Source organism: Hemitrygon akajei, chromosome 16 (assembly GCF_048418815.1).
Source record: "Hemitrygon akajei chromosome 16, sHemAka1.3, whole genome shotgun sequence".
Classification (NCBI taxonomy): Eukaryota; Metazoa; Chordata; class Chondrichthyes; order Myliobatiformes; family Dasyatidae; genus Hemitrygon; species Hemitrygon akajei.
Genome location: NC_133139.1, coordinates 34,429,097 through 34,443,276, shown reverse-complemented (window position 1 = coordinate 34,443,276; position 14,180 = coordinate 34,429,097). Strand labels below are relative to the sequence as shown.

Below are 14,180 nucleotides of genomic sequence, written 5' to 3'. Positions count from 1 at the left end.
CTTCTAGATAAGCACTCAGAAGTAACCTTGGCCTTGCTTTATGGAAAGTTGCACCAGCAAGCATCTTCTAAGAATGCAACCTTCCCATAACATGGGAGCACCTGCATTAGATCATAAGACGTAGGAGCAGAATTAGGCCATTTGGCCCATCGAGTCTGCTGTGCCATTCAATCATGGCTGATCCTTTTTTCCCTCCTCTTCCTCAACCCCAGTTCCCGGCCTTCTCTCTGTAACCTTTGATGCCATGTCCAATCAAGAACCTATACACCCAACGACCTGGCCTCCACAGCTGCCTGTGGTAACAAATTCCACAAATTCACCACCTTCAGGGTAAAGAAATTTCTCCACATCCCTGTTTTAAATAGATGCCCTTCTATCCTGAGGCTGTGCTCTCTTGTCCCAGACTCTCCCACCATGGGAAACATCCTTTCCACATCTACTCTGTCTCGGCCTTTCAACATTCGAAAGGTTTCAATGAGATTCCCTCCTTATCCGTCTGAATTCCAGCGAATTCCGGTATTGGTAGTTTGTGAATGTGTCAGCTTATCTTTGTGTTTCTTCTTGACCCGAGCTGAAAGACAAGTCTAAAATTTAAACTGATAATTTGGAGCACACAAGATCATAAGAGAAAAGGAACAGGAGAAGACCACAGGCCTTTCAAGCCTACCTACCACATACTCCGATCATGGCTGATCTGTACTGGCCTCAACTCCTCTTCTATAAGGTTTTTCCAACCCCATAATTAATCAATCAAATATTTATCTACCTCCACTTTAAATGCTTCCCATCCAGCTTCCGTCACCCACCAGGGCAGAAAGTTACAGCGGTGTTAACGTTGGCATGGTTTCCCTGTGACCAGGTGCTTCTTCACTTGGGAGCTCCATTTCACTTGCTTGACACAAAGACAGATGGGTTGGTACGTTAATTGACCACTACAGCATGAAGTTAAGTGGCAGAATTTGGGGAATTTAATGGGGAGTGAGGGAAGAATAGGTTACTGGGAATATGAATTGCTCCTAGATTTGGCATGAACTTGATGGGTGAAAAATCAGTCTTTCTGCTTGTAAGGAAATAAGCTAATCTTGCTTGCAATTGACTAAGAATAGGAATGTGCAAAGTTAGGTCCATGTGGTTAGTGAATGAAATCAGTGTGCCTTCCGAGTTCCACATTTCTTTTGACCACTTCCACAAAGAATTTTTTTTTTTAAAACACAGCAGCATAGCGGTTAATATGCTGGATAGAAATAATTTTCCCAGAAAAGGAAGCTCTCAAAGTGTGTAATCTGGAAAATGACTTCAGGCATTGATACCTTGGAATAACACAAAGGTTTGCAGACCTGTTTACTTTGTGTGGACATAGTGAAGAATCTGCGCAGGACCTGAATTTGAAGCAATCTGCAAACTGTGTACTCCTTTCAGAAATGTAAAGGAAGCTGAAAGTTATCTGGTGAAATGACTCCTGTTTCTACAGTGAGTACTTTGTTCTGCCTTCAGGGCCAGTTGGGGAGGAGCAAAATTAGAGGCAATGCTTAGTATGTATGCCCAGAATAACAGCTTATTGGATACAAGGTTTACCTCAGAACCAATTCAGATCCATGTAGTGACTGAACCTGGTGAAGCGGGACTGTTGTTTGATCGTATTTACTGTGCTGATGGATCAGAGAATGGCTCACACCAGATATCACCGTGACATAGAAATACTCACTGAACCTTTGATTTAGTTATTGATTCAGGGTTTGCGTTTGCTTTAATAAATGTTTCTCTCAGAAGCAGAGGGGAGAATTCCTTTTGCTCAGAATGAATCTCTAGCCATGCAAACTCAATTCATGGAAGGCACATTCCCCCTCGCATCCTTCCTCCGTGCCTTCTTCTCACCATCCACTCAAGCGGCACACTGCCGTTCAGCCAGCAATCCCCTGATCCAAAACTGTTTCCCTGCAGATTGCCCAGAAATATGACATTCAGAAGGAGGAGGAACTGCGAATCTGGATCGAGGAGATCACTGGGAAGCAGATTGGGGAGAACTTTCAAAAGGGCCTGAAGGACGGAGTCATCCTCTGCGAGTGAGTACTGTTCCCACCTGTTGTGTGTCAACAATGGCAATTTGGCAAGACAGTAAATTACAAAACCACTAATATTGGCTCTGCTTTGCTGTTTCCAAAGAATACAGTTCTTGAGGGTACTGTTATCTCCATGTCCATCGGGTAGCAGTTGTGATTGTGGTGTTCTGAAACATGGGGGCTGAGAGTCGTAGCAAGTTTGTAATTGGGCCCTGAGGTTACTTAGAATCATAGATTTCCGTCAAGTTTTTCCTGACATTGTCCTCTGTCTTGCCACCTCTCTATCCAAAACCACTGATGTTTTCCCCTGTTTGAATCCGGGTTCCTACCTGTACGTGCCATTGTACTTTAGTTGGCTTTGTATTAGTATTGGATGACAGTACAAAAACACGGAATTACGAGTGAAAGGAAGCATTTGTATGTCAAATATGGGATGAAGAGATACTCTCCATTTCGGACACCCAGAATCATTAGCTCATTATTCCTGACAGAAATGTAGGAGCAGGCCATTCAGCCCTTTGAGCTTTCTCTAATCTCAGTACCATAGTCTGTTTCTCCTCAGAATCAGAATAAGGTTTAAAATCACTGGCAGATGGTGTGGAATCTGTTGTTTTGTGGCAGCAGTGCATTGCAATACATAATTTTTATATATATATATATAAATCACAACAAGAAATGCATTTATTTCCTATTGTAATTTGTTATGAAGTTAAGTGAAATAAGTAGTGCGAAAAAGAGAAAAAGATAGCGAGGTAGCATACAGGGGTTCATTGGTCATTCAGAAATCCGATGGCGCAGGGGACAAAACTGTTCGTAAGACATTGAATGTGTGCTTTCAGGCTTTTGTACCGTCCCCTTGATGTAATAATGAAAAGGAGGCATGTGATGGGAGTCCTTAACGACAGATCAGCCTTGTCAGTGCTGAGGAGGCTAGTGCCATGATGGAGTTTGCTGAGTTTGCAACATTCTGCAGTTTTTTCTGATCCTGTGCAGGGCCCCTCCACACCAGACGGTGATGGACCCAGTGAGAATGTTCTCCATGGTACTTTTGTAGAAATTTTCAAGAATTTTTGGTAATGTACCTAGTTTCCTCAAACACCTAATGAAATATAGCCACTGTAGTGCCTTCTTCATAGTTGTATCAATATATTGGCTCCCAGGAGCTTGAAACTACTCCCCCTTTCCTCTGCTGATCCCTCGATGAGGACTGGTGTGTGTTCCCTTAACTTCCCCTTCCTGAAGTCCACAATCAGTTCCTTGGCCATGCTGATTTCGAGTGCAAGACTGTTGTTGTGACTCCTGAATCAGCTGATCTATCTCACTCCTGTATGCTTCCTTGTCAACATCTAAAATTCTGCCAACAACAGTTGTGTCATTGGCAAACCTGTAGATAGTGTTTGAGCTGTGCCTAACCACACAGTCATGGGTATAGAGAGAGTAGAGCAGTGGTCTGAGCACACATCCTGGAGGTGCACCGACGTTGATTGTCAGCAAGAAGGAGATGTTATTTCCGATCCACACTGACTGTGGTCTCACAATGAGGAAGCCAAGAAGAATCCATTTGCAGAGAGAGGTACGGAGGCCCAGGTTTTGAGCTTGTTGATTAGTACTGAGGGTTTAACGGTGTTGAACGCTAAGTTGTAAACAGTAAACAGCAGCATAACGTAGCTATTGCTATCAGGTTTGTGTGGCTAGCCTCCAACAATGTGCTGGCAAGCCTTGTGTAAAGAGCAATCATGTTTAGCTGGAATACTGTGAGATCAGCGTGCAGCTATACTGAACTTGCACTTTGACCTGTAGTGTGAACTTCCACTAGATTTAATTTGTTTTATTGAAAATCATGATTTCAAACAGAGTTTTCATTAGATCAGCAAGGTTAGAGGAGAAACCTAATTGTGGGCAAAGACCTTTTTCAGTGGTCTAAAGAGCTCCACTGGGGGGTTATCTAAGATTGTAGTAACACCCTGTAACAGGGACTTCTTGTTCCAGTTTAAAGTGAAAGCTGCTGTGAGTGGAATTTAGGCAGTTGAAGCACAAAGTACTGCAGGCCAACCCTTCTGTCTGTGTTTGCATTTCAAAATTATTACTTGGCTGGAGTGTGTTTTCAGGCATTTGTTGGGTCGAGTATGGATAATTTTTTGCTGATGATCATCCCTCTATTGCAGACCAATTAGCCGGATATTCCCAGCTAATTTAGGGGAGGAAGTGGTTGGCACCTGATTTCTAAAGTCCCTGGCTACAAATATAAACCCAACGAGACATCTTCAATCTCTCGCTAAGGAATGGTAGTTTATTTAAAGAAGGCACTGCATGAGGGAATGGCAGATCCTTTCTGTTCCCTCCTGCACTACCTGCTGCTCTGAGGTAGACTGTTCAGCTGACAATTCTCTGTATGAAACCGGCACGATCTTCAGCGGAATCCGACAGGTTCTCAACTGAGGCGGCACAGCTGTGTAACAGTCAGAGCAACACTACAGCGTCAGCGATCCCCAATCAGGGTTCAATTCCTGCCGCTGCCTGTCAGGAGTCTGTACATTCCCCACCCCCTGCCCCCCCATGACCGTGTGGGTTTTCCTCCAGGTCTCTGGATCCTTCCCACATTCCAAAGATGTACGGTTAGGATCAGTGAGTTCTGGGCATGCTCTGCCAGTGCTGGGAGAGTGGCAACACTTGCGTGCTGCACCGGCCAGTCCTCGGACTGTGTTGGTCATTGATGCAAACATTGTGCTTCACAGTATGTCTACGTACATCTGACATATAAATCTAATCTTAATTTGAGTGTGAGGATGATCTGGAACTTCCAATCGGGGAGAAGTGGCGAGAAAAATTTGGAACTTACAGGCATTTTTCATCACTCCCCCATTTCCTGCCTTAATTAGACCAGAGACCAATAACTGAGATGATCAATGAGTGACTTGCAGTCATCAGTGAAGCCTGTCTGTCAGGGGATCAATAATAGTTGTAAGTGACATTCAATACAGAAATTTCCAAGCTTAAAGATGCAATGGCATCATGCTATTTGATGCCCACTGCTAAATACTAAGCAGCTACATGTATTCATTCTGAAACTTTTCACTCAGAAGTATTTTTAGATGTAGTTTTGACCTGAGTGGAAATAGGCAACCTGTGAGCTACACACACAAACCTTTCTACACTGATCTTGGGAGTGGGTGTTCGTACTTTTGAAATATCCAGCTGTACTGTATATTTGTTAGAGTTGCCGTGAAATGGTTGGTATTTTGGTGGTATTGAATTAAGTTACGTATGTATAGGTTGTGGCTCCCACCCACCCATCTTTCCTTTCATTTGGTCTCACCTATCATCTACCAGCTTGTACATCTCCTCCCCCCCCCCCCCACCATCTTAACCAGGCTACTGCCCCCTTCTTTTCCAGTCCAGATAAAGGGACTCAGTTGGAAACATTGACCTATGAGATTTGACCTGTAATTTTACAGCTAGGTCTGTTCCTACATAACCAAGGAATACCCCGCACTAAAATGACATGTGTTTTAGCCACTCACTGATAACTAGTGGCTCTGATGGTGGTTTATTCCAGGTTGCCAATTGAATACAGAGGTCAGTGTGCATAAATTGTAGACATCCTTCCCTGCTGAACTCACTTGCTTTATTTTGTAGATTTGTACAGGATAGAAATTGGCCTTTTGGGTCACTAAGCCTGCACCAGACATCAGGCACTCAGTTACACTAAAACAAGTTTATTCTATTTAACAGGCTCATGAACAAAATCAAACCCAACTCTGTGAAGAAAATCAACAGGTCTGCTTTAAACTGGCATCAGGTACTGTTATATTTATCATCATCATCATCATCATCATCATCATGTGCCGTGTCAAATGACATCATCATTATGTGCCATGTCATATGACGTGGACGATCATGGGCTTTGTGACCATGATTGCTCTTGATAAATTTTTCTGCAGAAGTGGTTTGTCATTGCCTTCTTCTGTTAACAAAGCTATAAAAAAGTTTAAAAATCAGAAAAGAAGATTAGCATGCTCTTCAGTGTATTTTCTGGAATTCTCTAGTATCTTAAACATTTAATTAAGGAAATTGTAGTTGTAATTATAATTCTGGGGAGAGACCTCATCCTATAGTCTAATGAGGTGCTTGTAAGCCCTGTCAATAAATATAAATAAAAGAACTCAAGATAATTAATGTCAAAACTGAAATAATGTAAAATAATGGTTTTTGCCTCAAACAGCTGGAAAATTTGTCGAATTTTATCAAAGCAATGCAGAATTTTGGCATCAAACCACATGACACTTTTGAAGCAAATGACCTGTTTGAGAATGGGAATTTGACCCAGGTACAAACAGCACTACTGGCCCTAGCAAGTATGGTAAGTACCAGACAACCAAAACAGTTGTCCAGATGCCCTGAGTTACTGTTCTCACATTTATATTACATTCATCATGTAAGTGCATTCCATATTACTTCTCTTGCCTCATACCTGGAGATGAGCATCGATCACTATGTTTAATATGGAGAAGCCTCTTCCACTACCCTCAGTGAGCCTGCTGTAGCCTTTGAGAAAGGTCCCGGATCTGAAGTGACTTTTGGCTGATGCCATCCAAACTCTGAGAGCAAGAAATCAGCTTTGAGCAATGGTCTAGCCATCAAACCCAGAATGTGCATGAAAGGTGAATAAAAATGGGCTCGGGTTATAAAGCGCCTTTATTTTTTCATCCCCAACTCTACTGGGGTAGGGGAGATTAATTTATCCAGTGTCTCTTGGCCTGGTGCCCTTCCAAGAAATCCCATCCAAATGCACCAAATGAGGTCAATGCATTTGGCAAGATATTGAAGTTAGTTCCAGTAACCTACCTCAAACAGGAACCCAATTATTGCAAAATGAGAGAATTGACCAAAGTAGGGCACTGACATGAGGTGCGAATTGAGGCCAAGTTCACTTTCAATTACTGACTGAGTAGCAAATGGTTCACAAGATCAAGTATTGACTATTCTCCTATGCTCAAGCACCAGCTATGATTTTAGCTGAAGTGATTATAAGAGGCTTTAGCAGAGAAGTGACAAGTACTACTCTGATTCTGCACATCTGCTCCACATCTTGTTTCATTTTGTTAAATCTATTTTTGCTTTCCTCCGCTGTTGGCTGATACTTGAGTGTTCAGTCCACTTAAACTTCCCCAGATATCTGTTCTTTACCTGAGATTATAAGGAAAGGTCACCATTGTAGAGCTTCAGTCCTGCAGTCTATGGTGGTCAATTAACCTACCAGAATGTCCATCGAAGGTAACAGGAGCAAACACAGTTGCAGTGGAAGTGTCTCCTCCACACACACAGCATGGGGTCTTGAACCTGGACCATCACTAAGGCAGCAGCTCTACTATCTGAACCACCCAAAGTTTGTGCCTTTAGGCATTCTAAACTGGGCAGTGCCTCTATTTGCTGAAGCACAGGGGAATCAGATGTAAAAAAAAATTATATCTTGGTGAACTAGAGGCTACTGTTGATTATTAAGATTTCATGTTCAATCAGGATAGATTGTAAATTTAATTATTTTGGGTAAGAATGTGGGTAGCAATGGAAGTTGCGCTGGTTAGTAGGTGATGGAGGAAATTGGCCGTATTGCTTAATAGCGGGGTTGTATTGCATGTGAGTGTGCGATATAGATAATTGTGAAATGGGGAAAATAGCTGTTCTATGTGCTTTGCGTTTTTAAACACTAATCAATTCCCTCTTTTAGGCTAAAACCAAAGGGTTGCAGGCTGGAGTTGACATTGGTGTCAAATATGCAGACAAACAGCAGAGAGCGTTTGATCAAGAGGTCCTAAATGCAGGACAATGTGTCATCGGACTTCAGGTATTAATATTTTGGTCTCCTGAGAATGCATCTATTGATCACTGCAAGGCTGCAGGATCCTTTGTTCTAAGAGCTGACCCCAGCCATGCAACCAAAGAGCTTCTTTTCCATGAAAGGGGAGAGGAACATTTTCATGACATAGGAAAATAAGAAATAGGGGCAGGAGTAGGCCATCTGGCCCATCGAACCTGCTTCGCCATTCTCTAAGATCGTGGCTGGGCTGGCCATGGACTCATCTCCACCTACCTGCCTTTTCCCCATAACCCTTAATTCCCCTACTAAGCAAAAATCTATCCAATCTTGTCTTAAATATATTTACTGAGGTAGCCTCCACTGCTTCATTGGACAGATAATTCCACAGATTCACAGTTCTCTGGGAAAAGCAGTTCCTCCTCACTTCTGTCCTAAACCTACTCCCCCGAATCTTGAGGCTATGTCCCCTAGTTCAAGTCTCAACTACCAGTGGAAACAACTTTCCTGCCTCTATCTTATCTATTGCTTTCATAATTCTATATGTTTCAATAAAATCTCTCATTCTTCTGAGTTCCAATGAGTACAATCCCAGGTGACTCAATCTCTCCTCATAGTCTAACCCCTCATCTTTGGAATCACCCTGGTGAACTTCCTCTGCACCACCTCCAAAGCCTTCCTCAAGTATGGAGACCAGAACTGCAGGCAGTACTCCAGGTGTGTCCGCGCCAGTACCCTGTACAGTTGCAGCATAACCTCCCTACTCTTAAATTTAATCCCTCTAGCAACGAAAGCCAGCATTCCATTTGCCTTCTTGATAGCCTGCTGCACCTGCAAACCAACCTTTTGTGATTTGTGAACAAGCACTCCCAAGTCCCTCTGCACAGCAGCATGCTGCAATGTTTTACCATTGAAATAATAACCTGCTCTTTTATTTTTCCTTTCAAAGTGGATGACCTCGTATTTACCAACATTGTATTCCATCTGCCAGACCCTCGCCCACTTACTTAACCTATCTGTATCTCTCTGCAGACTCTCCGTATCTTCTACACAATTTGCTTTTCCACTCAATTTAGTATCATCAGCAAACTTAGATACACTACATTTGGTCCCTTCTTCCAGAGGATTAATGTGTATCATCAACAATTGTGGGCCTGGCACCAACTCCTGCAGCACACCGCTTACCACTGATTACCAACCAGAGTAACACCCATGTATCCCAACTCTCTGCTTTCTATTAGTTAACCAATCCTCTATCCATGCTGGTACATCACCCCCAACTTTATGTATCCTTATGGATACGTCTTTTATGTGGCACCTTCTGGAAATCCAAGTAAATAATGTCCATCTGTTCCCCTCTATCCACTGTGCTCATTATATCCTCAAAGATAACAGTCAAACTATTCAACTAATCATCAGAACCAAATGCAATCCCTTCATCACAGACTGTCCCACAGGAGGAGCTTCCAGTATAGATCAGCATATCTTAGACTGGGTAGTGACCTATGCTGGAAGCTCCTCCTATGGGACAGTGTGTGATGATGGGATTGTATTTGGTTCTGATGTTTAGTTGAATAGTTTGACTGTTGTCTCCCCTTTCACTGTGGAATGGGTGACACCTCTCTCTCCCTTGTTAGTGAGAGAGAGAACCTGTGACTTGTTGAACTATCAGGTAAACAATAGTTTTTGTTGACTGCAGATCATGGTCTCTCTTTGGGGGCTTTGCTGTTGCTTGGTGGGTGGTGGGCTCTGATGTTTTCTGCTGAAATGTGGGGGGGGGTGCGGGAGGTTGATGCTTTGCTGCTTGTTCATGGGAAGGGGGAGAGCGGACCTTGGGGTTTTAATGTTTTTCTGTCATTCATTCTTTGGGGTTCTCTTCTGTTTTCCTGGATGTCTGCGAAGAGTAAGAATTCCAGGTTGTATACTGTATACATTCTCTGATATTAAAATGGAACCATTTTAATCACTCCAAGGTCTGCTTGTTGATATTGGGTTCAAGTCGAAGAACTGGAGGGTCTCTGGTGTGTGGGGGGAAATTTAACTCGGCCTAAGTTGGTACTTTTAAGAATAGGGGAAAATGAGGGGAAAAGTCAAGAGGACTGTGGGTATCTTGTTAGTTCCTGCCTGTTCTGCATAGTTCATTTTGCTGATGGTTCTGTGCACCTTTCTGCTACATAGATGGGAACCAATAAATGTGCCAGCCAGACCGGAATGGCTGCTTATGGTACCAGACGGCATCTCTATGATCCAAGGGCTCAAATCCCTGCTGCAGTGGACCAGTCTACTATCAGTTTACAGATGGGAACCAACAAGGGAGCAAGTCAGGTTTGTATTGCTTGCCTGATTTGATCGTTAACACCACTGGTTAATTTTGATAATAGACGAGCAAAGGTCCAAAGGCCATTGTGAATGTGAGCGCAGGTCTGTTCCATACTACAAAGCACTCCAACCTTGGGGGTTCATGGTTCACCTGAGCGATTGAGCTAAAAGTCTAGGTTATTGAGTGGGGTCGGAAATGTCAAAGGTCCCATCTTTTGAATAAGATGTTAAAATTGAAGCCTATCTTCTTTCAATGAAAGATAAAGCTATGCTGTCAATAAAACAAAAAGACGAACTTGCCAGGTGATTTGGACCTTGCCCCTCTATCTGCATCTAAAGCAGATTATCCCCATGGTCACATTGCTGTTGAAAAGGCCCTCAGAGGCAAATTGACTGCTGGACTTCCTAAAGCACAAGAAAAATAAATTACTTTTGGGCATCATGAGGTTATAAAACTGCAAAAGAAGTGACTGCTCTATTTATTCTTAAATGTTCTTTTTGTTCATAAATGTTTTAGTGAAAAGTACATCATCCTTTCTGAAGTGCTGTAGCCTTTAATGTCAAAGTTAAAACCATTTTAAGTTTGATTGAATTTATTTTATTAATATGATATTCAGTAAATTCTCCCAATACAAAAAGTAAGAGCAGGCAGCCATAGAACTTCAGGCCTTCTCCACGTTGGAGCAGAATGGGAACTCAAGTTGCTGTAGAAGGTCAACCATTCTACAGCAACTTGTGTTCCCATTCTGCTCCAACGTCCTTCCTTCATTCAGGTCAGAGATCATCTAATGACTGAGGTGGAGAATTAGAAAGATACACAGCTGTAGAAATGAAGAAATTGCTGTTCCATTCACTTGAATTGTAGAACATTTTGTTGAAGAGGAATGTTGCTTTAAACTAAATTCCCATTGGATGTGCCTGTTAATATACCGAATTTCTGCTTCACTGCCTGTCTTCTAGTTGTATGCTTCGACTCCCTCCATGAATTATTCCTTTCATGAATTATCCTTCCCTGAGTTTTCCATGAATTATTTTCCTAGTCCCAAGTGATTTCATTTTTCAGTTATTTTTGTTGTTGTACTTTTATTTTTCCTCTTTTGTTAAAGAATATCTTGGTCTCTGATGGGTTGTCCTGTGGTCAAGAATGCTGCATGCTGTAACACTGTAGACTTGCTTGATTGCGACTTGAATACTAACCTTTTGCCACCCCTGTTCAGGCTGGTATGACTGCACCAGGCACCCGAAGACCCATTTATGACAAGAAGATGGGCACTGAGCAGTGCGACAACAGTACGGCATCCCTGCAGATGGGGAGCAACCAAGGAGCCAACCAGAGCGGCACCAACTTTGGACTCGGCCGCCAGATCTACGATCCCAAGTATTGTCCAAAGGCTGAGCAAGGACAGAATGGAAGTCAGTCAGATTACAATGCAGAGTACGTCCCGGAGCACCCAGCTGATTATCCTGGGCAATACCACTGAATGTATTATTGGAGAGTGGACACTGAAGGAACAGCTCCAGTTTTATGTGGTCATTTCTCACACAGCAACATTCCCTCTTCTCTGTTGAATGTCTCCACATTCCAATTATGTTTACTTTAGCAATTGTGAGCAGAAGCTGATAATAATTTACTTTCTAAATCCCTTTGTGTACCTTGCATTACAATCTTGTGGTAACTGGGAAGGGAAGATGTTTCATTTTGAAATTATGTTCTTGAAATTTAAGGCAAGGCTTTTACTGGAGTCAGTATGAAGCAGCTGACAGTTGGGTGAGGGAGGGGAGAAAATTGTTGATTCAGTAGTGATGTGGCTGGTAAAAGCACTTAATGATGATTGTTAGATTCTCCAGTAATTGCCTCAACTCCCTATACATTTCATTTTGAGGTTAGAGCAGACTGATTTTAAGGCTTTGCTTTTTGAAATTAATACGTACTTATTTCCCTTTTAACAAAAATTGGGAATCTAATGTTTGCAAATCCCAGTTGTCCGTGAGAGAAGGCTAGCTGGGAAAATGTAGCCACCTGTTTCTAATTTTTCCAGCCTGCCAATTCCAATAACATTCCAGGGTCGCTGTGTTTACATTTTATTTGTTGCTTCTCAAAACAAACTGGATTCTTTTCAAGCCTGACTAACATTCCAAAGGGTTAGTGATTGGGAGAATGTGGCAGAATAAAGCTTTGGGACCAAGACTCCTACAAGACATAGGATCACAGCTTGCAGGAGATTTTGCAGACTTTATCAAGACTGCAAGCTGATCTTTTTCTCCCAAAGTCTGATTTAGTGCTTTGACAAACAGCTTTTTACAAAATAAACTGGAATTTGGCTATGCTGAACCTATTGAGCCTCAGAACTCTTTGACATGTGATATGCTTCTTGTGCATTCCGTTCAAACCACCCACCATCTACCATCACCTCCCTCCAGTCATTTTTCAGCTTAAATGCTGAATGCCAAAAGCTTGGAGCTCAAAATGCTACTGGCTTGTTTCTGTTTCAAAGTAGAGTGAAAAATACTGCACCCCCCAATGCTGGAATCTTGGTAATCCAGATCATTGGAGATTATAAAAAGGAAAAGGACGACCAGCAAGTTAGCACAGCAAATTACGTGATTCTTTTTTTTGATTGTGTTGGAATAAACAAGTGCAGAGAAGCTATATGTTTTAGGCTGTTACACAGAATCAAAGTTTTAATGTTATTCAGCACTCAATGATGTATCTGAGTTTTGATTCCGGAAGGCTTCAGGGCTATAAAAAATAGTGTATTTTCTTTGAAAATGCAAGTTTAAACTGGTACTACAAGAATTTAATAGTGTGAAACGGCAGATGCCAAAAGTGTCAAATGGAAAATGCTGGAAATATTCAGCTCATTAGGCAGTCTACAGACAGCAAATCAGAGTTAACATCGACTTGTCTCACTCTACAGATGCTGCCTGACATTTTGGATATCAAAGTAAAGTTTATTGTACAATGAAAACCTTACTACCAGCAGCAGAACAGTCACGTAGCATCATATAAGCAGCATTCAAAAAACCCCCCATAAATTATACCAAATTTTTACAAAATCTTTGCCTTCATATTTCCAGCATTTACTGCTATTAATACAATAGAGTATTCTGCCTTTGGACTATACTGTAGAGCACTTGTCACAAATGGAGTCCTCTTTGTGCAGTGTATGCTGTTCTCTTTTAATCCAATTATTAAATGTTTTTGTATTTTGTAGTGTGTATCTTTTGTATTATGTTCCGCTTTATAACTTTTTATAATTCTAATGGGTCTCAATCGACTGTAAAAGCTTCCACAATATGGGGGTGATACAGATTAGTGAAGATTAAGGGTCCCTCAGAGTCAGAAATTATAATGGAGAACAAAGTCATGGCAAAATAATCTGTCTGTATTCACAGCTCGTGTATCCACTGCCTTAGAGCCAGCGGCCCAGGTTCAGCTTGACCTTGGTGCTGTCTGTGTGGTGTTTGCATGCTCACTTTGTTTCTTTTGGATGACCTAATTTTTCCTCCCACATCCTAAAGAAGTGTGGGCTGGTTGATTAACCGTACCGCAAATTGCCCCTAATGAGTAGGTGAGCAGTAGGATCTGTGGGAGTTAATATGAGTGTGGAGAAATTTTTTAAAAATGGGGGAATTTGTGTAGAGTAGGCAGTTGATGATTAGTACAGACTTAGTGGGCTGAAGGGTCTGTTTCATACTGCAACGCAAACAGCTACCCACTAATGCTAGGGAGCCAAGTAACCAATGAAGAGGGTCTTGGGAGGAATTTAGATAGATAGATAGATAGATAGATAGATACTTTATTCATCCCCATGGGGAAATTCAACATTTTTTCCAATGTCCCATACACTTGTTGTAGCAAAAACTCATTACATACAATACTTAACTCAGTAATAATATGATATGCATCTAAATCACTAACTCAAAAAGCATTAATAATAGCTTTAAAAAAAAAGTTCTTAAGTCCTGGCAGTTGAATTGTAAAG

At 41.9% G+C, this 14,180-nt stretch overlaps 1 protein-coding gene across 1 annotated transcript in view; it reads left to right on the top strand.

Annotated features, from left to right (window-relative positions):
* The window catches only part of cnn2 (calponin 2), a 30,149-nt gene extending 16,743 nt beyond the window's left edge, over positions 1-13,406 (top strand). Inside the window, exons 2-7 of the mRNA XM_073068674.1 lie at positions 1,942-2,063; positions 5,793-5,859; positions 6,283-6,420; positions 7,789-7,905; positions 10,054-10,200; positions 11,412-13,406. Of these exons, the coding sequence (XP_072924775.1) occupies positions 1,942-2,063; positions 5,793-5,859; positions 6,283-6,420; positions 7,789-7,905; positions 10,054-10,200; positions 11,412-11,675 (855 nt within the window). The 3' untranslated portion in view covers positions 11,676-13,406. The remainder of the gene's footprint in view (positions 1-1,941; positions 2,064-5,792; positions 5,860-6,282; positions 6,421-7,788; positions 7,906-10,053; positions 10,201-11,411) is intronic.
* The last annotated feature ends 774 nt before the right edge of the window (positions 13,407-14,180 follow it).